Source organism: Saccopteryx leptura, chromosome 5 (assembly GCF_036850995.1).
Source record: "Saccopteryx leptura isolate mSacLep1 chromosome 5, mSacLep1_pri_phased_curated, whole genome shotgun sequence".
NCBI lineage: Eukaryota > Metazoa > Chordata > Mammalia > Chiroptera > Emballonuridae > Saccopteryx > Saccopteryx leptura.
The window spans coordinates 141,424,571-141,443,436 of NC_089507.1; the positions used below are offsets into that span (position 1 = coordinate 141,424,571).

Genomic DNA, 18,866 nt, shown 5'->3' on the forward strand with positions numbered 1-18,866 from the left:
ACAGAACACCACATTCTGCTCATGCATTCATCATTGGACAGCTGTTTGGGGGAGGGGTTCCCCTTTCCCTCTGGGGGTCTGTGGTGAATAAGGCTGCTGTGAGCAGGCACACCTAAGTCTCAGTGAGGATGGGACTGTTCAGTTTTGTAGAATGGGCTGTCTGGAGAGCGGGAGGTCTGGCAGTCTTGGGGTGAGAAGTTGGCACTGAGCCTTCCCTGTGAAGACTGCGCTCTCTCTCTCTTTGTTAGAGGTTCTGCCCACCACCCTGTTTCTCCCTCTTCTTTCCTGTCTCCTGCATCTGTTTATCCCGCGGGTGAACCAGGAACGCTGTTTGCTGGGGGCACTTGACTGGATTTGAGGGATGCTTTTAATGAGCCACGTCTCTGCTTTTACGTCAGACTGGGTGCTTTATTACCCTTGGAGAGGAGAGACGCTCCTTATTTCTACAAGTAAGTTGTGTTTGTTTGAGAATCTTCGCGTCTCCTCCTGCAGGCGTCGGACGCTCATTTAGAAGAAGCAATTTCGAGATCCTGGGCTTTGCTCCAACAAATGCCTCTCTCCTGGTGTGTTTTATTTTATTTTATTTTCTTGGTCAGTGTGTGTGTGTGTGTGTGTGTGTGTGTGTGTCTTCAAATTTCTCCGCCCCCCCCCCCTCCCGCATCCCTGAAGCAGTCTTGTCTGCAGCATGTTAAAGAAGCACTTTGTTTTTCTAATGGGGATCTGGTCCCTTCTTCCCGCTTTTAATCACAGTTCGAGGCTGCAGCCTTATTCAACTCCTCCAGTCCGAGATTCGTTCTCAGTCTGTTTTTGGATCTGTCTCGACTAAGAAGCCAGTCCATGCAAAGCCCCCTCCCTGCTCGGTGCTCAGGGAATGGCCTGGCTCAGTCCGAAAGATTGCATCCCCACTCAGGTGTTCCCTAGGAGGAGACAGTGTCCTTGGCGGGAGGGAAAGCTGTGCATGAGGTCCCTTTAGAGGGGTCCTTCGTCAGAAGATGAGCGGATACAGAGCCAAGAGAATGGAATGCAAGCTCAGGAGCCATGAAGGGCTGGACCAGAGTGCCAGTAGTCACTGGAAGGACTTACGAGATTACAGACCTTGTGCACCTTAGATACCATCTCTGATCTCCAGGGTCCATCACCCCCTAAGGGTGGAACACAGGTGTGAGTGTCCATACAAAGCTTCACAGGTTGGTTAAGATCCTCTTTTCTTGAGAATGGGAATTGTTTGGGGTTGTGACTTGGAGGTAGGCATCTACCACTTGATATAAGCCTTGGCTTGCTCTCCCCTCCCCCCACCGCCCCCCTCCTCAAATAACTGGTGGTCCAGTGTGAGGGCTGTATGTGAAAAGGAGAAAAAATTTTGGCAGGAAGCACGTACCGTCACACAGTGTATAATCTCGTTGGGGACAGGCAGGGAGGGTGTTCACCCATTAGAGACACAAGTCTCTATGTGGCAAGTGTTCAAGGACAGCGAAGGCACTCAGTTTCTAGATGACCCGGGGAAGGAGAGAGCACTGTCTAGAGACCCAGCGGTCAAGGAGTCTTGGTATGAGAAGTGGGTGACGGGTTTGCCCCTGAAGGTGTGATCTCTCCAATGTAGATGCTTCCTCCTGCCTGTCCAGCCCATCTATTCATCCACTCGACAGGGAAGTCCAAAGGGAGCACCATCTATCTGCCCGGCGCTGTCTCGGATCCCAGCCATAAGAGGTCTCTTTAGCATTCCCACAGCTGGACGGAAGCGGCAAGGAGAGCACAGTGGTATCCTTGGTTTCCTTTGTTGTTGATGACGTCACAACACAAGGGATGTGTGCACGGAGGAAGGGTCACCCACCGGCTTCCCCAGAGTGGGTTTCATGGCTTGGGTGTGGATTGGAATAGTGATGGGCGAGAGTTGCCAGATCACTGAGAGCCTCGCCTTTCTGAGTTTTCTCCTTATTCCTTTTCCTTGCAGCCTAGTCCACTTGAACGCTCCCTTCCTAGTCCGTCAGCCTGTCTTGTTCTTCCTGGGTTTCAATTCTTTTTGGACGGAGACCTGACTTGGTAGCGGGGTGGGGAGGGCAGTGAACGCACAATGCTGTGTACAGAGGATGTGTCGTGGAATCGGGCACCTGAAACCTGTGTCATTCTTGTTGACAGTGTCACCCCAGTAAATTCAAATAAATAAACAAGTGCATGCTGAAAATAGTTGAAGTAAAGGCATAAATAAAATTGATTGGGGTGACACGTCAACTCCTCCCTGTCCTGTGATGCTCCTCCTCCTTTCTTTGATGTTTCTTTTTTTTTTTGATGTTTCTTGTAACTTTGAGTGGGATTCGTAGTGGGTGACTTCAGTAGACCAAACATAAGCATAAAGCAATCTATGGAGGGGGTTATGAGGAGACAGTCACAGGCACACGTTGAGCTCTGGTCCTTGTAAAGATGGGGAAGTGGTTTCCAGTCTCCCGGGAAAGGGAAATGGCCAGTCTTTTCCATTCAGCGCCATTTCTTCCCTTCCCAACAGCCAGTGAGACCCAAGCTTTTCTCTCCTTCCCTCCCTCCCTCCCATCCCCCATACCAGGACCAGAACCAGGACCAGGAGTAGGACCAGGACCAGTTTCCTCTGCCATACACAGAGGACACTTTTGGCCTGACAGAAGAGAACATTGTGGTCTGGACAAACTAGAGTTCATTAGAGGTTCTGATTTTTCTCTGAGTGCACTCCTGCGGGACCAACGGTTACCTTCTGGGAACTCTAGTCCCCGCGTTTGTGTAAGTTGAAATAAAGATTTCTTCCTGTAGCCGATGAAAGCAAGTCACTCATCTGTTTGCCTTTGCGGGCAGCCTCACCCATTTTGACACTTGTCAGAAAAAGTCAAATGAGGATCCCTTCAAAACCTGACCAGTTTCTGGGGTTTGGGGCAGTGACACAGAGAGGGAGGTATTGTCCGCGCAAGTTGAGAATTGCACCACATGCACTTGGGTGTTTGTGTGTGGATTCTGGTGAGGGAGGTCTCTTCGCAGGTACTCCTGGTCTTCGGGAAAAACGGGGCAGGAGACCACCCTTCGCTCACAGTCTGTCTTGGTGTCAGCCCTGCCTTCATGTCAGTTAATTAACAACTGGGAAGCATTCAGTTGTTCCAAGGCATCTGACAGGAGTTGGTAGGGAAGGCACTGGGTGGAGATAAGTAAAAAGGGAATTAATAAAAGAAATCACCCTTGACTTGAGAGCGTTAGCCACCTGGGAAAACGAATTCTTAGCAAGTGGCATTTTCCAGGAAGCTGCTCAATTAGTACCCGACTTTGGCGTTAGTTCAGGTAAAAAGCTGTGTTCCGCGCGTGGTAAGCTGATGCTTCCGTTCCGGAGCGCGAGCCAGCCCACGAAAGGGATGCGTTTTGCTCCCTCCTAGATTAAGCCAGATCTTGAATTTTGAGGAGCTAACCTCTCGGCATCCGCATCTTACTGCTGCCAAAAGGAGCTGTCATCCTCAGGGGTGCTCACCAGCTACCTGTGCCTGGTGTTTTCGGGACGCTTTCTTCATGGTGAGACTTGCTACGTCCCGGTAAATGCAGAGCCTTCCTGGGGTTCTGACCCTTGGAGGACTTGCTAGCCTTTTTTAAAGGGGCACTCGAACTACTCAGGTCCTACAACATGAGCTCATGGTTGCCTTGGCACAAAGAGTCCAAAATTTTCAGTTCAGTTAGTGTCTCCATTATTCTGTTGATAGACTGGCCGGCACAAAATGATTTGCTTTCATCTCTACAAAATGCCTGCAAGATAGTTATCCTTCTGCTTAACGTTTAGGAGAGTAAACTGAGGCTCAGGTGGGAGGAGCAGCTTGGCCCGAAGGCAGGGAGCTGGCAGCTGGCACGGCGTAGACGCATGCCCGTGTCATGGCCTGGACTTTGCATGGCGCCTGTCCATCTCCGCGGGGCGGTCAGCGCGATGTCGACTCGGAGTGAGGGCCGTAGCCGCCCTCGCCCAGGACAGCCTGGCCCATCTCACACCTGTCGGGATGGTGCTCCCTGGGCCCCCGTCCAACCTCCTCTGGAGCCATTGTCAGGGAGCAAATCTGTTTCTCCCCTTTGGCGGCTCCGTTAGAGGCAGAGAGATGCAGGAGCAGACAGCCAGCTGGCTGCAGATCACAGCAGGGGGGCCGCCTCCCCAGGAGGACAGCCCCACTGCCCAGACACGGTGGAGTGAACCGGAAAGCTGTTCAGGGTCCTGAGCGTCCAAGGCGGTGGCAGAGCCAACCACGGAGGTGAGAGAGGAAGAGCCCCGGGGGGGCTTATTATTGCAGCCATTCTACACGGGATCGATGAAATGAATGAGCTGATCTGTGCAAGCCAGCCGTTTTAACCCAGGAGCACTGAGACAGACACACACACACACACACACACACACACACACACACATATGCACTGATTGCCCTGCTAGAGCCGACTGGTCTACCCTTCAAGGCAAATCCTGCTGGGAAGAACATGAAGGCAATCAGCTACATGGAGCTTGAGCCACAGACCTGACCAGCATCACCCCCTTCACTCTAAAGAAGGGCGGTGCACCCTGTCAGCCGCCCTTTAAGACTGGCAGAGGCCCCAGTTGTCACCCAGGAGTATGCATCGTGGGCTAAGGCAGCGGTGCTGGCCAGAGGCTTGGTGCAGGTCTTGAGAGTCAGTCGCCTCTCTCTTTTATTTATTTGTGTTTTAATTTTATTTTAAAAAATTACATTTACCAGGGTGACATGGATCATTAAGAGTGCATAGGTTTCAGGTAAACATTTTTATAGCATTTGAACTATCGAATGGGCTCTTAATCACTGGATTTAATTTGACTTATGTTCCATTGAGGTGGTGACCGGTAGGATGGCAGGGATTTCAATGACTTGTCAGGGGCTACGAAACTCATTCCCCTAACAATGACAGTAACATTCACCATGAACCAGGCACTAGACTAACTAAGCAAATCTAGGTATTAGCTATTAAACATCATCACTACCCATTGAAGTAAGCGTCATCATAGTTTGTTTGAAGGAATGGATTTAGATGATTAAGAAAACTCTCAAGTGAAATAAATACACAGTTTTTTTTGTGTGTGTGCATGTGTGTGTGTGTGATAGAGACAGAGAGAGACAGAGAAAGGGACAGATAGGGACAGACAGGAAGGGAGAGAGATGAGAAGCATCAGTTCTTTGTTGTGGCTCCTTAGTTGTTTATTGATTGCTTTCTCATATGTGCCTTGACTGGGGGGAGCTACAGCAGAGCGAGTGACCCCTTGCTCAAGTCAGCAACCTTGGGCTCAAGCTGGTGAGCCTTGCTCAAACCAGATGAACCCGCACTCAAGCTGGCAACCTTGGGGTTTCGAACCTGGGTCCTCCGCATCCCAGTCCGACACTCTATCCACTGCGCCACCGCCAGGTCAGGCCACAGTTTTTTTAAAAAGCTACCTGGCCTATGGGTAGTTTCATTGGTTAGAGCCTTGTTCTGATACACCAAAGTTTGGGTTGGATCCCGGTCAGGGCGCATACAAGAATCAACCGATGAATGCATGAATAAATGGAACAACACATTGATGTTTCTCTCTCTCTCTATCTCTCTGAGAGAGACCGGTTGTGAAGCAGATTTCCAGGGAAGCATCTGTTTGTGCAATGGAGAGACGCATGTTGGCATTGGTACATGTTCAGAAACTGTCTCTCATCTCTTGGTATGAAACAGAGACCAGATGTGTAGCATCTTAGTGTGAGTCCCCTCCATGGTCACAGACCTGCCTGGAAGTTATTTGCTGTTTTCTTTAAAATTTTCTTTTACCATCATCCTTTCTCCATGGCTGCAAACCTGGCTTCTTTGTAGAGAAATCAATACCCCCAAGGTGAAGTCACTTACTTGTGTATATTCCACTGGAGATGTTGATCCCTGTAATGAATACAAGTTGTTAATTTTTAGTCGGTCTTCCCTTCCATCCTTTCCCTGTTCCTCCCATCTCCTCTCCTCCCCGCTCCAGTCCTGTCCCCCTTCTATGGTTTTCATCATCTCTCATAACCTCTCCCCATTTTCTCTTGTATATATATATATTTTCTTCTCTCCCTTTCCATCTTGTCTAGACTCCCTTCTTCAATCCACTGCCTCATGTTTAATTCAGCGAGGTTGGAATGGATGGTGATTTGGCCCATTGGGCATCTTAAATCTTAAGAGTTTGATTTTACATTAAGAACAGTTCTGATAAAAACGAGACTAAGAGACATGGACAAGAGTGTGGTGGTTACCAGGGGTGGGGGGAGGGAGGACATGGGAGGGAGGGAGGGAGAGAGTTAGGGGGAGGGGGAGGGGCACAGAGAACTAGATAGAGGGAGGCGGAGGACAATCTGACTTTGGGCGAGGGGTATGCAACATAATTTAATGACAAAATAACCTAGACATGTTTTCTTTGAATATATGTACCCTGATTTATTAATGTCATCCCATTATCATTAATAAAAATTTATTAAAAAAAAAAAAAAAAAAGAACAGTTCTGGGCCTTGGCCGGTTGGCTCAGTGGTAGAGCGTCGGCCTGGCGTGCAGAAGTCCCGGGTTCGATTCCCAGCCAGGGCACACAGGAGAAGCACCCATCTGCTTCTCCACCCCTCCCCTTCTCCTTCCTCTCTGTCTCTCTCTTCCTCTCCCGCAGCCGAGGCTTCACTGGAGCAAAGATGGCCCGGGCGCTGGGGATGGCTCCTTGGCCTCTGCCCCAGGCGCTGGAGTGGCTCTGGTCGCAACAGAGCGACGCCCCGGAGGGGCAGAGCATTGCCCCCTGGTGGACAGAGCGTTGCCCCTGGTGGGCGTGCCGGGTGGATCCCGGTCGGGCACATGCGGGAGTCTGTCTGACTGTCTCTCCCTGTTTCCGGCTTTAGAAAAATACAAAAAAAAAAAAAAAAGAACAGTTCTGAGCCATGGCAGAACGGGGTTGGGGGTGAGGGTGGGGTGGAGGCAGGTCAGGCTGCAGTCACTGAGGTGCGAAGGAAGATGACCTTCATGGCGGAGGGATGCTTTTGACCAACGTGACCCCATCTCTCAGCTTCCTCTTGGCAAAGCCAGTGATGGAAATCAATGACTCAAGAAAGTTTCAGAGGATTCTTGCTGACTCCCAACCTCTGAAACTAGAACTAGACACGGTGCTTGAGTCATTTAGTCATCTGCGGGAAGGCTTCTCGATGGATCGATGCTCAACGGGGCAAACCCTCATTCACTTAACTTTTATTTAGTTTTAATATCACCTAACGTGGAGCTATTTCCCAGTTAAAATGTCTCATGCTTGAATTCTTTTTAATATTTGATACTGCTGTCCATACACACACACATGCACGCACATGCACGCACGCATACACACACACCAGACGATGTTACTGACGCACTGTGATTGACAGAATTTTGGCTTTTATGATCTCTGTCCCCATGGTCAGGGCACAGGGGTGTTGCCAATGGAATTAAATTCACTAACTGGGTGGGCCCTTGTGACCACAGGAGCCCTTGAAAGCAAAGGAACTTTTTCCAAAAGATGGGTCCAGGAGGCACGTTCTTCCCCAGAGCCTCTTCAGAGGGGAGCGTTGTCTTTGTCCACCAACAAAACAAGGGTGCAAACAGGTCATGCCACATGTTTACGGCCAGTTTCAGGGAACCAGAGTGAAGACTGTGGGGGGGCACCATCTGGGGTCAGACTAGTCAGTGTGAAGATATTTGCGTTAGGAGCCTGGAGACTGAGCGTCTTCTGAAGCTGAGCTCCTGATCGCCCTGACACGTATGAGGGACTGTCACCTCGTGAATGCTGGCCCTGAAAATCAAGTGATTGATCATCTGTCATCATCTGTGACCCACGGAGACTCTGCAGGGTTGTGCGTCATGACGTCCCCACACCCAGGCCATGAGCCAGCACCAGAGATGTTGCCACTGTCAGTACCCCCGAATCAGACCCCGGGTTTGGTTTTGTCTTGTCAGACGCACCCATGGTGGAGACTCACTCGCTCACTCTGCGGAGCTGGCCTGTGTTTCTATTTAAATTTTTTACCTTTCTGGCCCTGGCCGGTTGGCTCAGCGGTAGAGCACCAGGCGGGCATGTGGAAGTCCCTGGTTTGATTCCCAGTCAGGGCACACAGGAGAAGCGCCCATCTGCTTTTCCACCCTTCTGCCTACCTCTCCCTCTCCCCTCTCCCCTCTCCCCTCTCCCCTCTCCCCTCTCCCCTCTCCCCTCTCCCCTCTCCCCTCTCCCCTCTCCCCTCTCCCCTCTCTCCTCTCCCCTCTCCCCTCTCCCTCTCCCCCTCCCCCACAACCATGGCTCATTTGAACAAGTTGGTCCTGGGCACTGAGGCTGGCTCCATGGCCTCTGCCTCAGGTGTTAAGAACAGCTCAGTTGCTGAGCAACAGAGCAATGTCCCAGATGGGCAGAGCATCATCCCCTAGTGGGCATGCCAGGTGGATCCCCGTCAGGGCACATGCAGGAATCTGTCTCTCTGCCTACTCGCCTCTCACTTAATAAAAAAAATTTTTTTCACCTTTTTAAAGTGTAAAAACTACACATCATCTGTGGCCTGACCTGTGGTGGCGCAGTGGATAAAGCATCGACCAGGAATGCTGAGGTTGTGGTTCAAAACCCCGGGCTTGCCCTGTCGAGGCACATATGGGAGTTGATGCTTCCTACTCCTCTCCCACTTTTCTCTCTCTCTCCTCTCTAAAATTAATAAATATAATCTTTTTTAAAAAGTGTAAAAACTATGTTCATCGTTGCCGATTTTCTGTGTACCCTCCTGCTCCTGGCTCTTTCTCACAGCACCGTGCTTACCGTTTTCAGAGAGCAAATATTAAGTGAAGGCAGACTCCTCCATTTATTAAAAAATCAATGCGGTGTTAATGTCACTTTTGGCGTAGTTTAAACCAAAATGATATTACGGCTCTTGAGGTTTGCCAACAGGGTCATAAAGATTTGGACTCTGACAAGGGGATTCTGGTTTCAAACACTAGGGGCTGGGGGGGGGGGGACCTTGTTATATAGAAATATAAGAAGGTGCAAAGTATCTTTAGAATGTGACTTCTTAACAAAATACTTGAGCTGATGTCAGTATTGGTGAAACTTCAACGACTACCCCTTTTCCCCAAATACTAAAGTCCATGAACATCCTTTTTAAATTTTTTTTTAAGGAACATGGATGACAAAGCTTCAGATGACTTGGAAAATGTGTGAGAAGCATGAGAGAATCTAATTTTTTTAGAAAAGCTTTGCCTAGTAAAGAGGTGTCAGAAACCTGTATTTTCTTACCCACCTTCTCTAGTGATTAAGTTTTGTTTCTTTTTTTTTTGTTTTTTGTTTTTTTCTGTTGCGAAAGTTCTCGCTGGTCTGTTTCCCAGGCTACAGATCCATCCTGCCTACCTTTCCCCAAAGCACATAAATTCAAGTCCACATTACTTTTTAACAGCTATCAGTTAAATATTCATCAGCTCCGCTTGGTCCTCAGCCCATAGGTCTCACTTATGAGACCCTTGGTTGCAGGGGTGGGGGGGCAGGTGAGACTCATTGCCTTGGAACAATTTCGCTGGGGATCCCAGGGCGGGAGCCGCTCCATGCTGCTGAACTTGCGACTTCCCTTAAGTGGACAAGTCTCAGAGCTCGCTCCCTCGGTTTTCATAATGAGGTGATCGATAGCCCTATGCCCAGATCGGAGGCATTTAGATTCCTGAAGATGGGAACATGCTCCCCCACCCCCCACCCGAAAACTGCTGGTGCGCGGCTCTGAGTTCCAGCAAAGCTTTTAAGCTCTCCGAAGGCGATGACCACGTCTTTGCCTTGGTTTTCCAGTTGAAGAAAATAATGGACTGCCCTTCAGATCAGTGGGGGAACGGTGACCATCCAGATGGTGGGGGCGGGGTGTGATTGGAGGGAGAGGCGCCTCCAGCCCGCCCCACCCCTGTGGTGCCTGTTTGCATCTGCCCGTTCTGGTGCTGGGAGTCTCCAGTGTTTTGAAGGTTGCGAGCTTGACCTCACCCTGCCTCCAATAGGAATGGCTTCATTAGCAATAGCCAGTCCTTAATGTTTGTAAATAAAGCTCTGATGGTCTGTGTGGTGGGAGGAAAATCAAGAAAACCAGGACTTTTCATTTACACTGACAGAAAATGTATATATCTTGTTTTATGGATGTATTTAGTATGTAAGGTGCTGTGGGGGGTAGTGGTTTTGTCAACATTCCTACATCTCTCTACCGACTTCTTGTTGGGTTTGGTTGAACTGACCTGCTCAAGGGCTTCGGTCCATTCATTTCTCCCTGGCCCCTGAGTTGCCTTTGGAGTGCATTACTGGCATGATGCTGAAATAATCTATAACGAGAAAATCCCGGAAAGATGTCCACCCCCTGCTTCTGGGTGATAGCCCATGGTCCTCCCAGTGTTGATGTGATAGGCATGTGTGGGCGAGTGGACGGAATGGCGTAGATGAGGCTCCTCCTCTCGTAACAGGTGCCTGAGTAGAGGGGTGAACATGCCCCCTCCTCCTGCTATGTTTCTGTAAAGGTAGAATCAGCTTCCAGGTAAGTGACGGGGATTTCACTCTCGGGCTCATCGTGGTGGTTCTTCCTCACCGCGTCAGTCAGCCCCTGAGAGCCCGCGAGGTTCCCCACAGGGCGCTGGGTGCCGGGCCAGGTACTAACGAGAGGGTGGCCCAGTCTCGGCCCCAGAAGCTATCGGTCTTGGGTGGTGAGATGGTCTGTTCCTGGGGACAGTCGCCTATAAGGATACCATATCCCTGGGTTGCCAATGTCATAGGCACAGAGTGGGCGCCTGCCTGGCTTACCTAGAACCTTCCATAGTGCCTGGCGTCGGGCCTGTCCTCGAGAACCGTGTGGTGAATGGATCCGTGAGCACCATGCCTGTAGCGTAAATGAGTGTGGTGAGCTGTGGTGTCCACCCGCGTGCTGCTTTCTGGGGGGGGGGGTCACTGCACGTTGGAAAGGGCATCTGTAGACGTGATCTTAATACTACCCCCAACAGTTGCTTAATGCCACTCAGAAATACCCATTTGTCCCCTTAGTGTAAGATTATGTGGACAGTAGCCAGATCTCTGTTTCTTTGAGTGACCAGCATTGACCTTTTATTAGGAATCATGAACAGAAAACCTTGTCCTCCAACATCCCAGACACACACCTGTCCATGGTGAGAGCCCCGAACAAGAAGGAAGGACCCACAGGTACAGTGGGGACCCTCCGTGTGGGGCAGGCTGGTCACGCTGGGCCCAGACAACATTGCCATCTGTCTCTCTCAGAGCAGAATGTGATCTTTGATCCAGCCCTGGTGAAGTAAGAAGAGAAAAGGCCGTTTAGAAAACGATGCCAGTTCCGCCCCCCCCCCCCGGAGGCTGGTTTAGGGGCATTCCCAGACACCTGGGTCTCCCCTGTGCCTGCAGCCCCTTGTGAGAAGGACATCTCCCCTGCCCTCTGATCCCCAGAGGCTGAGACTGGCATGTGCAGCCAGTGATTGGTTCCGTGTGCTGAGCGGGGAGCACTGTGGTCATTGGCAAGTTGCGTTAAAAGCCGGGAGTGACTCTGGGCACAAGAACCCCAGGCACCAGGCATCCGTTGCCGCGGATCCACCGGCAGAGCCCACAGACGTCCTTTCTGGCTGCCGCTGCGGAGGGCACACACTGACCCGCCACCGGCAGGGATGAATACGTCCAGGCTGCCTGGGGTCAACAGATTAAAGCAGTTTTGGAGGGTGAGTCAAAGGATACAGATCCACTTCTTGGGGGAGGGAGGGGAAGAGTTTAATTTGGGGTGGAGGGGCAGAACACTCTGACCTACTGTTGCAGACGGGCTGCGTGATGCTTGCGTTGTCTTGCAGATTCCCGTGGGGAGATTCAGCCGTGCCTTCTGATGCCTTGCCAATGGCTGAGAATTTAATTTTAACTAATCTGTAGCAGATACGATCAGCTTCCAGTTCAGCTTTGGATATTTACTCAGAGACAGACAAAGTTTTTTTTTTTGTTTGTTTGTTTTGTTTTCTTTCTTTCTCTCCCCCCCCCCCCCAGAAAAAGGCAGTTTAGCTTAGGAGCCCCAGGGTGGCAAGGTAACTAACTAGATTGACTGCCACCCGGATAGCCAGCAGCTCGCTCTGGTTTTGGCCTCTAGGAACAGAGCTCAATGTGATGGCTGATGGACTCCTGAACCTAACTAAGTCTGTGTATTTCTCCTGGACTCCTGGGTCCATCCTAAGCCCTCTGTGGCTAGACAGAGGAAAGCCATGAGATGCTCGTTGCCTTGCCCTATGGAAGCATTTAGAAATTAGTTAGGCAGTTGTGGTCACAAACCTTTCAGGGGGACAATGTGTATGGTAGATTATTACCATAACCCTCAGTAATGAGATTAGCGACAAGCTGGGCTCAGAGCAGACAGACGGGGGCATCTGGAATTTCCACTTGTGCCTCTCTCCCCATGAATGAGGAGACACTGATGGGAACCCAGGCCTATTTATTGTCAGGGGTGGGTAGAAATTCAGAGCAACAAGTAAGGAATTCTTTCCTGGACAGTCGTGGGCAGGACTCGGGTAGGGGCTGTCCGTGCCGCGTGGCAGTGTTAGAGTTAAGCCCCTTAGTGTTTAAGATTTAGGAAGGAAGGAATGACCCTAGAGCTGATTTTCAGTGACTTTCTTCCCCCCACCCAATATATAATGCAGATCTGGGGTTAAATCATGGGTAAGTTTCCATCATGCTTTGACCTTATTTGACTCTATTATTATTATGATGTGATGATGATGATGATTTTGGTTATGCTAATATTATATTAGTGCCCAAACCATTAGTCTTCCGTAGATGAATAAATAACAGGCGGACGGTATATAGAGGCATTTATTTCTGTGTCTACGTGAACCGCTGTGAGTCATTTAAGAGAGGCCTGGGGTTATAGACGGACTCCGTCAATTACTTAGTGAATCATGGCATCTCCTTAATTGGACTTCTAATGCCCATGAATGAGTTTGCCAGTCATTTTGAAAATTACGTCTTAAGCAAAGATCCACATTCAACTGAGTAGAACCAAAATAATTTCTTCCCAAATTGTGGCGTATGGATAGTGTGTAAATGGGTGTTTCATCTGATTAAACAAGAATGTAATAATAATATAAAAAAAAAACCACCCTGTGAACGATGATGCTCTCTAATGGAGGCACCTTCTGTGGTTTTGCACAGCCCTGGGCTGCAGGTCCGTCTGGACACCCACCCACCCTGGGGTTCTATTGCTATGTGTCCTTCATTTTTCCTCTGTAAAGAGAGTGTTGGCTCCCAGCACTGTGATTTCATCAGAGCCCATGGGACACAGATTACTCCGTACTCTACGTTTACCTGGTTATCTGTCTACATTATGTCTGGAAAAACGAAAAGCAAAACATCTGATTGCATCTGGTGAGTGTCACGGTGGCTCCAAGGTGGTTTCGTAGGGACCGTACTCAGATCTGAGAAGTTCTTTCCCTGCGGCGTCAGGTGGGCTGGGTGGGCGTTCCTGTCGAGATAGGAGCAGGAGGGTAATCGTATTTTTCTCTTGCCCAGACGAAGCTTCTTTGTTCGAGCCCTTAACATTTCTGATGATCGGAAACGACCGTGTTAATGGTCATGTTAATGACCATTCAAAACAACAGCAGTCTTACCCATGACACCCCAGAGTTTCAGATGAATCCTCCCCCCATCCCAGTGGTGTCTGGAAGGGAGTTGCAGGACCCATGGCGTTCGCTGAGAGAGTGTGTGATGCCCGGGTTCTCGAACTCACAGCACCCATGTCAGCCCTGCACCCTGGGAGGAGGACTCCTTTGGGTGTAAATAGACACCCAGGATTTCACCAGCCGGCAACACAGTCCCGAATAGGGCAGTGCACTCTTAAATAATCTAGAGAATGCCTTAATTATTTAGAGATGGTGGGAGGGGGATTTAAATGGGTGGTGTGATTACTCTGTAGTCTCCATTCTTGAATTATTCATCCCCTCTCTCATGGCGATTTGACATGAGTCACTCAAGACTGTTTGGATAATAAAACTTTTAAAAATCAGAGACAGATGAGAAAACAATTTCAGAGAAGACATTTAAAAGCCTCTGAGTGGGGCGGGGGCGGGTGTGTGTGTGGCCATGCAGCTGGTATTTCCATAGCCAAAGTCAAAGCCAAGGGTTTGCCTTCCTTCAGTCTGTCTGCCTCGTTTCCTGACCCTGGAGCGGTCACTAGAGACCCCGTGAACACGCCTGTACACGTTCAGGGTAACTTTGAGGCCAGCCCATCCATCCATGTGAGTCTGCAGCCTGGCAGGGTTCCTTTCAAGAGATCGATGTAGAATTTTAGAATCTGAGCAAAGGAAGACCTTGGTACAACTTGTTAATGACCATTCAAAACAACAGCAGTCTTACCCATGATTTGGGTAGCATATATACATATACATACACACACACGCACGCACACATACATATATATTATATTGGTTGCAAGTGGAAATAAGAGAGGTATTATTTAAACATACCCAGAACTGTCCACCTGCGGTCATCAGAAACAAAAAAGAGTTAGAATCAGTGCTTTAAATGGCTTTGCTGTTTACTGAGCATGAGGACCGTAGCCAGATGACATAATCGGTGTCACCAGGAAATCTTTTGTTCCAGTTCAAGGATTCTGGGTGAGACCGTTTGGGAGCCCAGATGTCCAACAACAGAAATCTGTGCTCTAGAAAAGCTCATCCAAGTTTTCCAGAGGAGGCAAAAGAGATTAGTTTTGTTGTTTTCTTTTTACTCATATGGACTCTCTATTGTTGATACAATGACATGAACCCACCCGGACAGGACCACAGAAACGTAGCCACGTGGGATTTAGTGGAGCAAGCAGGCTCACAGGAAATTCCACCTTTCCCATGGTTTTGCCCCAAAGCAGTCACTTTTCCTCTCGGAACCTCAGTTATTCTCATCTATGAAATTTGGGGGTAGGATGTAGGGTAGCTTCTTAGAATGGTCCCTGCCCAGACTCTGCCCCCAGTTCCAGCGAAGGCAAGTCACAGTGGGAGGGGCCTCCCAATAACATTACATATTTTAACCTCCACTGGTCAGTCTAATGGGCAGCCAGGTTGAGAACAATCACACTCTCTGAGCCGAAGGTCCCTTCTGGCCCCAACGTTCTGTGTACGAAGACTCTAACGGTTACGTCTCCGGGTGACAGCACGACACAGCTCGTGTTGTGGTTGTGCGGTTTCTGCCTGCTGTTCGCATCTCTGCGCCTGACAGTGAACTTAAGGCAGGCGGTCAGTGGAGACCAAAGACCTTCGCCCCTTCCCCCACCCCAGAGCGGCTTCTCATGCCAGCAGCGTGGAGTCTCTGGTGGCCAACTGAATTTTTAAGTCCCTCATGGGACATGTTGGGTCCTCCGAGCCATGACCTCTAGTTTCAAGGGTGAACACAATACTTCTCCCTCCAATATCAGCTTGTCCCGGGCGCCACCAAGGTCGGATAAGAGGCCAGCTGTGCAGAGCATCCTAAGACACCACTGCCCTTGCTTCAGGTCATCTACTGTCTCGGGGAAGGTGAGGAGGAAACATCGGGGTGGCTCTGTGTGTCGGGGGTGTCTGAAGCTGATGTTGCCGTCTATGCAGTTTTTCAGCCTTGAGAACTCTTCTTACTCATTTTGAACTAGAAAGAAGACCTGCCCGTCCCCAACCCCCATCCTTTGCTGAGTTGGGTGGGTGAAGGTTTCACTGGGCTTTTGAGACACAGAGATGTCTCAGAGGCACATTGACTCCTGGACCCTTACCCCCAGATGTGCCGATTGCAGAAAGTGTCTATATCGATCCTCAACCGATATATCATATATACTTGCTGATAGAAGTGAGCGACCTACGTTGATCCGTTTCAGTAGGAGAAGAAACAGGGATGTTTCCTATAAGTCGTGATACAAGCGAGGAAGCCCGTTTAATGCATGTGCTTACTTTTGACTTGTGTTCCGAGCAGGCCCAGACAACGACCCTCCCACTCTGAGGTCACGATATTGAGTCTTTCCGCCCCGGGCTGTGGCCTCAGTATCTGACCTGCAGTCGAATTTCTTCAGATCTCTGATGGAGATGGTGACCTGGGGCTTGGGTTCTAGTTCCAGCTTTGTCTCAGGAGTCAGGTGAGACAGCACATGAGATGTTCCTCTGGGGACCTTTGTCCTTTCCTGAGATGTGGTGAGTTTGGACCAGACTTCTGTGTGTCTCATCTGGCTTTCCTGGGTCTACCTCGAACCATTGTCTCCATGTTGTTAGGAAGTACAGAGGTCTACTCTAAAGCCGTTCACCTAAAGGAGAAATCGGACAGGAGAACGATTCCTTCTCCCCTGGGGACCAGGCTGTGCCCACTGGTGGTTCAGGAGAAGGGCGTTGGCATTGCAGAGTTCAAATGCCACACCCTATGTGAGGGGCACTCATGGGTTTCTACCTCACGGTCCCACATTTTCTCCTACATCAGATGAAGCCGCTCGGTCTGCCACATGGTGTTTTGGGACAAAGATGAACCCTGACAGTATTCATGCAGCACCTGTGAAAATACAAGCACAGCATGGGTGCTTGATTGGCGATGTCTGGGACCCCTGCTTACCGCTGAGGGTGGCCAAGGGCACCCCACAATGGGACTTTTATTCCTCCCACCCAAGTCTCTACTTAGTGGCTCTGGGACGTGGGAGAGGTCCCCAGCATGGCATTGGTGTATTTTGAAAAAGGAAAACATAGCATCTTAGCCTCCCGAGATAGTGGAGCAAGTGATGTCATTCCATGGGTTTATGTCAGCCAGTTCGTCTTGTATTTTTCTCCTCTGTTGTATTTCTTCTGGGTGGAGACCAATGAAGCTTTGTGTTGACATCTCTTCGTGGTCTGACAGTGTGTGTGTGTGTGTGTGTGTGTGTGTGTGTGTGTGTGTGTGTGTGTGTGTGTAACTTCCCACACAAAGCAGATTAAAGAGAAGAAAACAAAGGAACAAAATGCCATGCGCCATGCACTCAAACAATTTTCCTTCTCAACGTCTCTGTGATGCAAGTCACCGAGGGCGGTTTGCAGACAGGGGTCTCCTGACATCCGGGGGCAGGAGCGGCCCCTGGCTCTCTTTCGCCTTGCATGCTGTCCCTTCAGAGAATGTTCTTAGTGCCTTTTTTAACCAACACTCAAAAATTATTAATTTGGCTCTTTATGCATGAACATTAAAAGCTGGAAGTTAATAAATATTTTATGACCCCAAAGAGCAAATGCATCTCTGATGGATATTGAGGGTTGAAGACATCGAGGGCGGGGACTTAACAGAATTCACAAAAATCGATGTCAAGTGGGCTCACGCTCACCTATCAAAGTGTGACGCACATTGGCTGGGGCAGCCGCCCTCTGATGGAACGGTTGCTGCCTGGAAACCGGGCTGTTGCCTCCAGAAGGCCTCCAGGTTACTCAGAGAGCATCGTACACCTCTCCTTCCTCTTCCAGGCGGAGCGGGCTAGAATTCCAAATTCCCAGGGCAGCATAAACAGAGTGATAGTCACACCACCAGTTGACCAGAAATGTTCCAGCTTCAAAGAAATCTATAAGCAGCTCTCTTTCTTTCTCAAACAGGGCGAGGGGTTCCTGGTCTAGCACGCGCCTTTAGAAAATCAGATGTCACTCCTGGAAATAAAAGGGGCATGTCTTTCTTTCTCGTAGCCACTGCTGGTATGAAAAGGGCCAAAGGTACGCATTTAGCTCGTACTGTATCATCTTATTTTTTTTTTCTGCAAATAGGGTGAAGAACTCAGCCTGTAGTCTGTATTCTTTAAAGATTTTTTTTCCCCCTGAGTACCTCCCACTACTGAACCAGAAGAGATTCTTTGGGTTTGTGATAGATTAAACCAATGGTTCTCAAACTTTTTGAAGTCGGGGCACATTTAAAATCCTAGAAATAATTGTAGATGCACTATATACAAATTTCTGAGAAATATGTTATACTAATTAAGTCAAATGTTAAAGAAAAAAATAAAAAGTTCAAGTGTGCTTTTATGGTAATTAAATGAAATAAATACGACAAAATTAAATTTATTCTGACATTAAAAAACATTTTTATGTTACATTTTTGAGTTATGCTTTTTAGAATTCATAAAAAAGAGAGGTTAAAAAATTTAAAAAACAACAAAATTTATCTTTATATATATATAGATAGATAGATAGATATACTCTTAGTAAGATTTAGTAAATTAGGCAGGTCCCAGCCCGAATGTGTTGTTTTTTCATTCTTGTGTTTATGAGAAACATGAGCCTGATGTGTCCTAGCGATTTCTTCAATGTTTGGGCATATATTTGAAAGGCAAACTCTCATTTCCTTGTCAATACCTTGACGAATTCCTCTCTTTTTACTCTTGTTTTGAGTACAGAAAACCCCTACCATACATATCATCTTAACTTGACACCAAACAAAGGATAGAAGAAACTTGCCTCCAGTCTTTCCGGGGAACATGGGGGGTAGTGTAAACAATCCAGCACCACAGCTTAACAGCCTTTTGCAACCTAATCAGGCAAGTGAGATGGGGGGTTGGGCAGACTGTCAGCTTACAGCTAATTCCTTACACCTCTGTTCCCCCAAAATCTAAACTCCAAAAACCCTGTTGGTTTTTTGGTCCCCAACAGGCACATATTTCTCTGGAATACCATTGGGCCCAGCTGGAAATCTTCTAGGGTGCACACTTTGAGAACCACTAGATTAAACAGATGAAGGAACCCTTCTGAAGGAACAAACCTGGGGTAAACAGAGTCCTTCTCTTTCCCAAAGGGCTCACAAAGCACGGAGTTCACCTTGTGCACTGGCGAGAGCTGTTGCTTCCCAAAGACAAAAGGGGCACCGTGTAGTTATTTTTCATGGGGTGGTCTTCCGAGGCATTCTTCATCG

At 48.9% G+C, this 18,866-nt stretch overlaps 1 protein-coding gene across 4 annotated transcripts in view; it reads left to right on the forward strand.

Annotated features, from left to right (window-relative positions):
- The window catches only part of DPP6 (dipeptidyl peptidase like 6), a 573,115-nt gene that overhangs the window by 209,243 nt on the left and 345,006 nt on the right, over nt 1–18,866 (forward strand). Inside the window, exon 1 of one of the 4 annotated variants that reach the window (XM_066385523.1) lies at nt 11,576–11,698. The exons of the other annotated variants lie outside the window; for them this stretch is intronic. Coding sequence (XP_066241620.1) covers nt 11,648–11,698 — 51 coding nt within the window. The 5' untranslated portion in view covers nt 11,576–11,647. Of the gene's footprint in view, nt 1–11,575; nt 11,699–18,866 lie in introns of those variants that run through there. 4 annotated transcript variants of the gene reach the window in all.